Consider the following 13098-nt stretch of genomic DNA (forward strand, 5'->3'; position numbering starts at 1 on the left):
TATGGATCGATTCGCATCACTAGCAAGATTTTATTGAAAGGACCCAGATGTAGCTATCTCTTGTGAGACTATGCCGGGGCCTAGCAAACACAGAAGTGGATGCTCACAGTCAGCTAATGGATGGATCATAGGGCTCCCAATGGAGGAGCTAGAGAAAGTAGCCAAGGAGCTAAAGGGATCTGCAACCCTATAGGTGGAACAACATTATGAACTAACCAGTACCCCGGAGCTCTTGACTCTAGCTGCATATATATCAAAAGATGGCCTAGTCGGCCATCACTGGAAAGAGAGGCCCATTGGACTTGCAAACTTTATATGCCCCAGTACAGGGGAACACCAGGGCCAAAAAGGGGGAGTGGGTGGGCAGGGGAGGGGGGGTGGGTGGATATGGGGGACTTTTGGTATAGCATTGGAAATGTAAATGAGTTAAATACCTAATAAAAAATGGAAAAAAAAATGAAAACCCAAAAAAAAAAAAAAAAAAAAAAAAAAGAAAATATCATCCTGAGTCAGGTAACTCATGATCCAAAAAGACATGCATGGTATTTATTCACCAATAACTGGATATTAGCCAAAAAATGTACAGAATATCCAAGATACAGTCCACAGAACTCAAACAGGTCAAAAAACTGAAGTGCTCAATTGAGGACTCTTCACTCCCACTTGGGAGGGAGAAGAAAACTCTCATATGTGAGGAGGAAGTGAGGGACCTAGGAGGGAAAGTGGAAGGAAAGAGAGAGGGGATTGAAAGAAGAGGGGAAACTGATCTGATATTGGGTGAGGGAAAAGTACTGAAGCCCCGAGGGCCAGAAAGAAAGGAAACAGTCAATCTCAGGAGATAGGATATTGGGGGGGACCTCCAGAATGTACCAGAGACCTAGAAGTTTAGACACTCCCAGGACTCAAAGGGAGGGACCTTCGTTGAAATGCCTGACAGTAGAAAGAGGCAACTATAGAGCCCACCTCCAGCAGAAACAGTGCATCTAATGAGGTAGAGGGGGGCCATCCAACAGTCACAACTCTGACCCATAATTGTTCCTCTATGAAAGAATTACAGGGATGGAAATGGAGAGGAGTCTTAGGAAAAGAAGTTCCAGTGACAGGCCCAAAGTGAGATCCAGCTCAAGGGAAGGTTCCAAGGCCTGACAATAATACTGAGGCTTCAGAGTACTTACAAAAAGGGACCTAGCATGACTGTACTCTGGTAGACCTAACAAGCAGTTGAAAGTATTAGATTCAGATATTTGCACCCAACCACCCAACCGTTGGACAGAAACAGCTGACCCCTGTTATTGAATTGGGGAAGGTTGAAAGAAGCTGAGGAGAATTGTGATCCTGTAGGAGGACCCACAGTCTCAATAAATCTGGACTCCTGAGATCTCTCAAACCTCTGAGATCTCTCAAACACTGGGCCATGACCAGGCAGCATACACCAGCTGATATGAGGCCCCCAACGCACATACAGTAGAGGACTGTCACTGCCAGGTCTGTGTTCATTCAGAGATGATGCACCAAACCCTGAAGATAATGGAGGTCCCAGGGTGTTTAGAGGTCAGGTGGGGTGGGGTGGGGACATCCACCTGAAGACAGGGGGTGAGAAGGAGGTATGGGATGAGGAACAGTTGGAGAGTGGACAGGGGTTGGGGGGAATAATATATGGAGTGTAAAAAAATAAATATTAAAGAATAACTATCGTCAAAGAAGACTAAATGCTAAAATGATCTCTAAATTTTTCTAAAGACTATGAACTAGAATATTATAGTAATATTTGGAATTTTATCACTTGGATGCAGGGCATAGTGTGACAATAGTTATGCTGTAAGGATCATATTTATTGGTTTTAATCATAAATATACAAATGTTTGCTGTTCTTCTCAAAATATAGGATGAAGTAAATTGAGTCTATGAATACTATTGAAAGGGTAAGAAAAAGCACATTAGATAGGTAGACCAGCTATATATATTGGAAGAATATCAAGAAGGGAATTTTTCTTGTAGCAACAGGCCTTAGTAAACGAGTCCTCAAATGTGATTTATTTTCACTGATAGACATTTTAAAGAAATCAGTCCACATGTGGTTGAATTTTCTTTAAGCAGTTATTTATGCATCCCATCTTTTTAGCTTACCTGTATATTTACATTGTTCTTTATTCTTTATACTCCTGCCCTAGATTATTATCAAGAGAATGGCTTTTATTTGAAGTGCTTGCTAAGTTACAGGGGCTTAGAAAATACAGAGAGCATAAAAAAGTCTTCAAGTACTGTGAAGATTATATGAACAATACACAATATTCTCCAACATCATATGATCAAGAGTTATAGTGTTAGAAGAAATAACATGAAAACTTAATCTCCATATTAATTTCAATTTAAAACTCCCAAAGCTAAACTATCAAATACAAAAAAAAAAGCTTTATGGTCTTCATCTGTTATTTCTTTTAATAGATGCAGAAATTATATGTGGGTTGATGAGGCTCTTGTCAGGTCACAAAGTTTGATCCAAATATCACTCAAATCTCATGCTCACTTAATACTCACAGGCTTGAGGATCACAAACTATGTTTTAATATGTATGGTAATGGAGCATTCCCTACTATAAAGACTGTCATTGTCTTAGGGGAGTAGTAATTTTAGAAATTCTTTCTCAAATGTAACTAGGATTTCTACATCTTTGTAACAATAATTGACTGCTTTAACCTCTGGTTATATATATTAGCAAGTCTAGTCATGAAACAAGATAGCAGATTTATGGAAGCTAGGGAGAATTGAGGAAATATTTCTAGTTCAGCCTAGAACTTTCCATAAGGGGTGATAAATTTAACACTTTAAACACTTCAAAATATGAATGCAGAAAATATATAAATATTCCTATGTAAGATACCATCTCCCCTTTCTTTATTTTATACTTTGAGAATATCCTAAACAAAAACCATATTCCACATGCTTCAGGCACTGAGAACAAGTCACACTGCTGTCTCTAAAAACCGTTGCCCACACGTTATCAGGAGCACTCCTGTGATTCTCCATCCAAACTGCCCTCCTCTCTCAGTTGTTTCATAAGCTACTAAAGTTGTTCTCTAAGAGAATAGTGAATGCATTCAATATTGTCATAAATTATAAAATAAAGAACTAGACTCAACATTCTAGGCATATTCTTATTCAAAAAAACAGCAGCATAGCCCATCACTTGATAATCAAGAAGGCAGATTTCTCCCCATGGAAGCATGGATGAAACTTGATTTTCCAGAGATGATATCGAGTTGAATTAAATATAAGACATTTTGTCATGTGTCCTTTATTCTATATTTATTCACTTGAGCCTTGCTCTGGATACCAGTCATCTCCTTATTCTTTCTGTAACTATTTGATTATTTAAAATGATTATTTGCATATGCTTATAATATGTTTGGATCAAACCTAATACATTTTCATTTCTCTCTAATGCTTTTGTGTCTTCTGCCCACTTTTCCATTCAAGAGATTTTAGCTCATTCCGACTTCAACATAATCTTACTCTCATCTCTCTCTCACTTTAAAAATGCAAAAGCAGAGCTTCTTTTATGCAGTTTTATAGTAGTTAGAAGATTCTGGAAGTGAACTTTAGGCTTTGAGGTAAAGACAACAACGTGTAGATGTATTTCCTACCTATAAAAACCTGGTGGTACCCACTGCACCAGGAAGTTCTTCTCCAGGTCTTGAAGGATGTCATTCAGCATTCGGACACGGCTGGGAGCTCTCTCCTTTGGGTCATTAGCAGGTCGCATCTCATCTGACTGGAAGAGCTCTGCACTTTCCCTCAGTCTTGATGCTAAGGCAAGCAGGTGAGGAACACTAGGCTCATTACCTGGTAAGGAAAAATAAGGCCATCTCAGGAGAGATTTGGTCAAAGGAACCCAGCAAATATTGTATTGTCTTGACTCTAGTTTATAAATCAGACAGTCCCCCAAGATTGGCCTGTCATTGATAGATCTGTCAGTAGCCTTCTCAAAGAAAGGCTTAAATGCTTTGATTAAACTCAGATAACATTTTTTTCTGCCAAATATACTGTCAAAGATGTGTTTATTTTCTACTAAATTAAGTGAATGGTTACTCACTTATAAAAACTTAGGGTAAGCACTGATGGTGGGAATTAATTTATGCACTATACTAAGCTTAGCATGTAATTATCTTATTCAATATTTATCAAATGTTATTAGTCATGTCATATAGAATTTACCAAAATGTGTTTATTTTATGGAAAATGAGACTGAATTAAGGCTCACATATTAAGCTCATAAGTCATAGCAAAGTTGAACTGGAACCATGATCTTTTTGGCTCAACTATATAGACTCACAATAATATACCTGATTTTGAAAAAAAGAAAATGTAAAAGATACAATCATGTAGGTGCATGTCTCTTCCACAGTGGAGATGAGGTGGAGGAAGAAGGATCTTGAACTCAAAATCATTCTTGGTTATATAGAGAATATGAACCAACTAAAGCTATATCAGACACCTTCAAAAGATATAAATAAATAAATAAATAAATAAATAAATAGAATAAAAGAAAGAGAATGTATCGTCTTATGATAAGATGTAAGATATGTGACAACATGGTAATACATTCCTATGGGTAATACATGTCTATTTGTTCATAGATATTTTATCATATTTTCACAATATATATGAAGTATGTTTTTGACTTTACAATATACTAAAATGTGCTGCCCCATTTCTTTAGTTTGCAACTAAGACTATAGTTGTTCTGTTAATTTTCTACATGTTTGACAGCTTATCAGAACTCATGCTTATATTAATGGTGGTAGCAAACCATCCACAGTTCTATCCTTTGTCCACGAGAAAAGCCATATCTTGTGCTACAGTGGACTCAGACTTTGGGGGTAGCCTACCTAACTCTGGTGCTACATTCTTACCACCTGGTATCTGTGTGACATTTGTAGCATTTTTGGATCTCTAAAATCTTAACTGTCAAACAAAATAGTGACATTACCTACTGCTAGCACTTTGCCTAGGATTAAGTAACAAATACATGTCAAATACTTCCCAAAAGTAGTGATTTGAAACCGTGTTTGAAGACATTTATTTTCAAATATTACAAGAGAAGAATTCTATGATCATCTCCATATCCCACCAGTCCTTTTGTAGGACAAGAGCTACTGTCACTCTTAGGAAACTTGAAGCATCTCCCCAAGTTCCCAAAAATGAGCATGCCACTACAAATTACTTCCAGTCAAATTGTCTCAGGAGCTTAGGGGTCTAAGCTGCTGTGGCAGGAGTGTGACACTGAGGCAGTCAGATATAGGTGTTCTTTTGAAGGGTTATTGTACAGTGTCTTCAGCATGATCACAAAAGGATGTTATCCTGGGGAAGCCCAAGAACGTCAGCATCTCAAACATCTCACAATTGCGAAAGTACAGACTTACTGCTCTGCTCATGTTCTTTCAGTGTAGAGTCTAAGAATCTCCTCTACATGCTAGTACCACTACTCTGTCAGGGTTAAAGTTTAAGAAATACTATAAAAAGTGTGGTAAGATGAAATTTTATGCTACAGATGAGAGTTACCTTATACAATATGACTTGCACAAAACTACCAAGTGATACTGTCCTGAAATGTAATGTCTAGTTGAATGTGAACACTCATTGACTTCTGGAAGAACAAAGTAAATGTAATATGCTATATTTACAAAATATCTAAAATAAAATAGAATCATGTGAAAGAGATAACTAAAACATCCTCTATTTCTTGTCCTTTACTTTTTCTCAGAGATGCTAATAATTAAATTATAAGAAAGTATAAAATGGTGAAATAATAAAATGTTTCCTTGTGTGTGTGTGTGTGTGTGTCTGTGTGAGCATGTGTATGTGTTTGTGTGTGTGTGTGTGTGTGTGTGTGTATGTGTGTGTGTGTGTGTGTGTGTGTGTGTGTGTGTGTGTGTGTGTACGCAGCTCAGAGGACAAATTGTAGAAAACAGTTCTTTCCTTCCATAGGTGAGTCTCATGGGCTTGGGGTTGGAACTCATATCTTCTGGCTTGGCAAAAAGTGCCTTAACCTGCTGAGCCACCTTTTATGGAAGGCCTAAATAAAAATTAAATTACTTAACCAGAGATAATTCACTGTACATAGAGTAAAAAAAATATAGTTTGGCCTAAAGGATATATCTGCACAAAGCATAAAAATTAAATATTATATATCTACAGATATGGTTGAAGACGGCATTGAAGCAAATATGTGAGCTGACAGTAATTTTGGGATACCTGTTCACAAATACTGATATGATAGTTTCCTCTACAGGAGTCAGACGTTGGATGCCTGCTGTTTTTACTGTGCATTCTACATTGACTAGTGTCAGCATTTTGAAAATCAAGTTCCAAATAATTTATTAGACTTTTAGGATGACATGGCTTTTCTTAAATTTTAATGACTCACCAAGGCTAATGTGTAAAAAACTCAGACTGCCTTTTCACAAAGAAGAAAGGAAATAGATAAGGCACATTTAGATATCACTGAAATTGGAAGAGTGAGCAAAGAAAAAAGCTAGCTCGACATCTTTGAGATTCTCACACTTAAGAAAGAAAAATATGTTCCCATCTAACATCCACTGCAGAATTGAAGGCATTACTAGAGGATCAAGTGAGACAAACTGTGCCATTTTCTCTCATTTAGCTTTAAATGAATTTATCTTTTATGTTACTGCAGATGGAGAGAACTGACAGCTCTCTCAACTAGTTAGTTCCAGGGGGAAAAAAAAAGAGTGGTGACATGCCTGAAATAAAGGAGGCATTACTTCTAGGGTCAGAGGTCACATATTGAGAAGCAGATCCGCACGTGATGCTTAGCCAATATTTTCAATGTATGAATTATGATTTAAGGAATGCTAGCAACCATTTTCATGTCAATCAATTTGAGATTGTTTTTAACTTGAAATCTGATCCAGAATGAAATGCTCCTCTCTCTGAAACTTTGTTGATCTCAGATGAAGTAGCCCTGCATGGGTTTTGGATCTGCGTGTTAGATGTATCACAGAGAGACCTGCATCTATGTAGTTACAGTCACACTACTGGTACATAACATTGCACCAGATGTATCATTTAAAAAAGAAGCAACCACATTGTCATAAAATTCAAACAGGTTACACTTTTATCATAACCTAGCCATGCATCTTGATTATCCACATAAAAGAATCTCCTATAGGAAAATACAATGTATTTGTCTCTGTGTAGCTGTCCTATGATAACCAGTTAATAAGAACAACATGCAGTGTTTGAATGTTGACTAATAATAGAATGTCTTCTTTGAAATATAATTGCTGCATTGCACAATGGCTACAAATCATTCGGAGAGATGTTTGGTGTATAACAATCATAAATGATGAGTTCTTTTATTCTCTAGATGTAAATGAATTTTAGCTGAAAATAGAAACTTAAGACAAAAAGAAACTATCTTAAGCTAGCAATTAGTTAAGTTATACAAAGTTAAATCAAAAGATTCCCTGCGGATTTCCTATAAACACTGTGAGTTTCATTCAAGACCCTGAATGTCTGAGAATGTAAGACTGTTGGTGGCTGTTATCAGCTCACATTTAAAAGATAATACCTATATTTGATTAAGAACCCCCTACCAAACAAAACAAAACAAAACAAAACCCTGTTAACTGGAAACCAAAGATTTCTCAAAGATGGGGTTATGATTATCTTAAAGTTATATACATCAGGTCTAGCAGCCAAGGATTTGGCATCAATAAAGATAACAATTCTATGCACATAATTACTACCAATATGGTCTGGAGTAATTTATTTGCTATCTTACATTTAATTTTCTATATGCATAGACCTCTTTCAATCAGTTGTTTTTAATCAGAGTATACAAACTAAAAAAGCTATCTCTAACTTAGTTTTGAAAAGAACAGGGAACAACAATGTCATCACCAGTCTGAGTGACTCTCAAACTTGTTTCTCCCAAATACTTTCAAGATCTGTGATTCCCCAGTGCCACAGTCCTCCCTGTTTAGACTTCAGCAAATCTTAGTTCCATTGTGGGATGTCTGACTCTGTACTCATGTGTTGTCACCAAGGGCTGGCCTCCATCACCCACCCTTGTAAGAAAGGAAAGGAGTGATATGGAGGTAAAGGACTGTTATCATCAACCTTTAAAACATGATCATCACAGCTTGGCTTCTGGTAAAACAAACAAACAAACAAAACAAAAAAATAAATAGATTTTTTAAAGCTCTGTAGAAAATAGTTGTTTGTTTTATGTGTTGATAGTCATGCCTGATATAGTACATAATATTTCAGACTACCTGCTAAAATTATATATTCCAGATAGTTAGAGCTCTGCTACATTTCAAATGGAAAACACCTTTATTTTCCCTGTATCTCAAAGTAAAATTCATAGAGCTAGAGAGTTCATAAGAAGTAATTGTTTATTCATTAGTATGTCACTGCTAGGAAACACATAAAGACAAATAAGATTAATAATTTTAATAAGGTGAGACTTACTTCAAAGTCCACATAATAGTCATAAATACTCAGTACCAATGCCATGTGAAATCACAGCATGCAAAGGCCATTGATGCCTTTTCTGGGTCATTCACAAAAATATCTTGTACAGAAGCCAAGGAAGAAAACTACAGAAAACATTTTTTGGGGTTACCTAAAAATGACTCTTGAATGTTCTGGCATTTTCTGTATAGCAAATCATTTCAGGGAAGTTTTCTATCTTAAACCACAATATTGAAGTGTCCCTACAGCTGTCCTGTAAATGTAGACCATCACTACCCTAGCATCCTTCCCTAACTCGTTTGGCTCCTGAGGCACCTTTATATAGTGGACTGTCAGGTGTGTTGAAATCTGGCAAATCTAAATTCAAGCCTAACCTATATTGATTAAATGCATTTATCTATTCAAGATGTAAAAACCTCTTTTAAGCTCAGTTTGAAATTAGATATAATCTGAGCAGCCCAGGACTCATGCCATGCTCAAGGCAACTCAATACAGTATATAGGCTTTTTTGTAACATGATCTCAGGAGTGAGCAGATATTTCTATGAGCTTATTCCTCCTGAAGATCTTTTTTTTTTTTTTTTTTTGTTTAATGGAGGATCTCCCAAATACCTTCCTGTAGTAGGAGGAAGCTGCAGATACATGTTCCATTCCCCACATGTAATCAAGATCTAACATCAACTACAATACTGATATTGTCCATGTGTTCTAATGTGCTCTTGTGCACCTGGGTTGCACATGATGCCCGTCAGCTTAAGCTACTTCATAGCTTGAGAAGTCCCACTGGCATAAACCATTGGGTATTTATGTGCATTACAAACACCAATGAGATTATCATTTCCCTATTTTAAAGACTGATTTTACTTTCTACTCCTTTGGTTTCTTTCTTTGGGTTTTATAGTCCATAAAGTTTTAGATAATATCTATTTTCATTTTTTATGATTGTGTTCTATTCTGCAACTCTACGTTTAAAAATCCACTCCATTTCCTTTTACATTGTGGGGAAAATGTACCAGTTGTATTTTTAAAAAACTACATTTTTTACATAAAACAAGCATAGTCTTTTTTATTTACTAGCTTTTCACAGAATCCATTGCTGTAAGCATGAGATTATCACAGTTTTAAAGGTGCTAAAAGTTACATAGTTGCAGCTTATACTTTCCTGATGTATAGCAACGCACACACAGACACACGTATAATTGACTTTTGTTTGTTGATGTACAGTGGTTAAAACATAATAGGAGATTATTTGGAGGAAAAATGTGCTACTTAACATCATCTTTAAAACAACTCATAGTGTTGCTAAAGAGAGGAAAAGAAATTGCCAATATGATGTCAGCCAAGGGAACAACAGGTCTTTATTATGCTATATTTTCTATCCCTCATGCTGTCTTCTTCAGTAGAAATCATAATATATCTTATTACCTGGTTCTTAAAAATCTTAGACAACACTTGGGTAAAGAAAGATGCATGCAAGCTAAAGCAAGAATAATGTTCAGATAATGTACCTTGATTTTATGGTACATGTAAAATATATACTATTTAAAGATGAATAATATAAAAGAATATCAGTAACTATAGCTGAACTGAGTGCATGCAAGATCCACTTGGCAAAGATGACGAAAGGATATTTGAGGAGGGATTAGCAACTGCCTACTATTTAAAAAGAAGTTTGGCATTGTATTCTTGAATACAGAAGTTATGTAATAGTCCAAGTAGCCATGGCAGACTCCATTTAGGAGTATTTTTACCTTTCCTGAATGGAGTGCATGTGGAGTGCTCCCTAACCCTAGCAGTGCATTGAATGAACTCCCTTCCTCCGAAAGCTTGAAGTAGTTGGTTTATGTCCCCAAAGCTACATGAACACAATTTCCCCAGCACTGTATAGAGTGGGACCCTTAAAGAGACCTAAATGAAAAATATCCCCAATAGTTTCATGGATGGTTCACAGTGATGGTTCTGTTTGAGGTTTTGAAACCTTTAGGAGATGGTGCCTTGCTGGAAGAAGTGCATCACTGGGAAGGGGGTTTGAGTATTTGTAGTCTGGCTCCTCTGGCTACGCTTTTGTTTCATTCTCTCTGCTTTATGTTGGCTGTTGAAGGGTTATCTCTCAAATTTCTTCTCTGACTGCCTGTTGCCATGCCTCTTCCATCCTGGACCTACCCTTCTGGAACCTTAAGTAAAAATAACTTTCTTCTATAAGTTGCCTTGGTGGTAGCATTGTATCACATCAGACAAGTAACCAATATGTCTCCTAACACTACATTGATTGATCTCTGTCTCTATCCCTGCTTGCCTGGTACAGAGAAGGAACTGTAAGCCTATTCTATAACTTATTGATGCTGCCACTGTGCAATGTTTTGAAGTATAGATATGTCTATTGGCAGCTTTGGAAGAGCTGAAGCTTTCTGTCTTTCTAAGAAGATAGACTTATTTTATGAATATGATTATTTTGTTTGAATACAAATATATGTGTCACATATAAATATGCGGGACCCAGTGGAGCCCAGATGAGATAATTAGATTCTTGAGAGCTGGAGATACAGACAGTTTTGGGTTAGTATGTGGGTTCTGGAAACTAAACCTGGGTCCTTTTATAAGTGGCAACTACTCTTAACTATGATGCTGTCTCACCAGCTCCCAAAACTTTCTAAAATGAACTATATTCATGTACTGTACATTCTTATCATTGTTCACTTCAGGCAAAAATTTTACATTGACTATTTAACAGTATATATGAGCTTAATTATGCATTGGCTAAGTCAAAATGAAAAAAAAAACCTTAAATTTACATAAAGTTGCTGAATATAAAGGCAAATTGTTACAGTCTATTAAAAATGAAGGTAAGAAGTATTTGTGATCTTGTTGCTGGCAAACAAATCCCAGAGGAAACACCTTAAGCAAACCAATAAAGCAACTGATCCAAGCAAATGAACAACATTCTTTTAAAACATATAATATGTGTAGAGTAATAGAATGAGATTTTATAACTTAACAGGCATTGGGTTTTAGGTTAAAAATACATTCAGTAAACTTTTTAATATAATAGAACAAAACTATAATGGGAAAGTAAGAAGAAACGGTGACTATCTAACAGTAGTCACTGCACTGTTGGCTCTGAGCTACAGGTAATGGCAGAGGGGGTTCATATTGGCTGAGACCATGGGAAGGATACGATCATCACAAAGGAGGTCGAGTGACTAGCACCAAAATGTGCAACAAGAGACAAACAATTGTATATTTCAAGGAATATGAAAAATCCATGAACTTGGAATAACAATTAAGGGGCATTATTTGAAAAACAAAACAGAAACAGTGATTTAAAACTAACTGTGGTAAATAAAATTCTAGGTTAACAGCTCAACACTGGTAGTGTATGCATAGATGAAATTCTGTTACTGGACACCTTTCAAAAATTTCATCAGTCTATCTCTTGACTATCCGTAAGTAAACTATACTGTTTGATATAATTTTATACTGAGAATTCATTTATAAATAAAATGAGTATTAAGGCTAATTCTATTTTATGAATGTGTGTAAAAAGATGGCAAATATTTTCTCAATCCATTTGGTTGACTGGGCAAACTGGAGGAGTACTCTCTGAAGTGCTTAGCACTTAGTACATAAATAGGCCATTCTCAGACAATCCTGTTCTGAACAGACTGCTGGAGGTCTAGCACTATCAAAAATGACAATGGCAAGAAAGTAAAATTCAGTTTTGCAATCACTGTGATTTAGACTACCGTGGACTTCAAGGGAAGTTCACAGAACTAGGCGATCAGGGCATGGATGGCTCTCCTTGTATCAACCAGCACAGAGTAGAGGTTGCTGATAATTAAAAGCAAGATAGAAACAGATGGACTGAGAACAAGAATCATGCAATTTGTTCAGCATGTAACTTAATTTTGCCAATTGGGAAATTCATTTTATATTAGTGAGAAACAAAATTAAACACATTAGATGAGTATCAATTACTTGTGACATTTAGAAATTGAAATTACAAATATAACAGAACTCTAAGTCCTGGTCCCACTGCATGATCACCTTGAATATTCTATCTCCTTCACAAATGCAGTGAGTGACATCAGTGAACTAACAAAACTAATAAAATGAAAACTAATAAAAATGAAAAGGCCCTATCAAGTCAGCAATACACTATCAAGTCAAAGAACACATGGAAAAGCTTCCAACAAGGGTTGAATATAGTGAGACAATCCAAATGCCTCAAGCCACAGTGGCTCAAAATTATATTTTGTTCTAAGGTGGGCTTACACTAAGTAAATGTGTACGTAGCCAGGTCAAATGGAAACTATTTCTGTTTATTTGGTCTCATGTGAGTTTTACAGTAACATTATGATTAACATTCAGACTATGAAAGAAAAAACAGTAGTTACAACAATTCCACAGTCATTATTATAAGGTGCTACTTTATGTTAGACTATAGTAAAAGTGAGAAACAATAACTGAGTGCGGTTATAATTTACTTGTTCTCTTATCTGTTTCTAGGATCCTGAGTATAAACCTATTATTACCTTTTTTCTCTGACTCCCACAATCTAGTACTATCTCTTTCTAGGAAAATCATTTAGACTTACTTT

At 36.1% G+C, this 13098-nt stretch overlaps 1 protein-coding gene across 3 annotated transcripts in view; it reads right to left on the reverse strand.

Annotated features, from left to right (window-relative positions):
* Positions 1 to 13098, reverse strand: part of Naaladl2 (N-acetylated alpha-linked acidic dipeptidase-like 2) — a 1346047-nt gene that overhangs the window by 44729 nt on the left and 1288220 nt on the right. For all 3 annotated transcript variants that reach the window (XM_017319681.2, NM_001326288.1, XM_017319682.1), the window contains one exon: positions 3645 to 3843. In XM_017319681.2, coding sequence (XP_017175170.1) covers positions 3645 to 3843 — 199 coding nt within the window. The remainder of the gene's footprint in view (positions 1 to 3644; positions 3844 to 13098) is intronic.

This window comes from Mus musculus, chromosome 3, assembly GCF_000001635.26.
Source record: "Mus musculus strain C57BL/6J chromosome 3, GRCm38.p6 C57BL/6J".
NCBI lineage: Eukaryota > Metazoa > Chordata > Mammalia > Rodentia > Muridae > Mus > Mus musculus.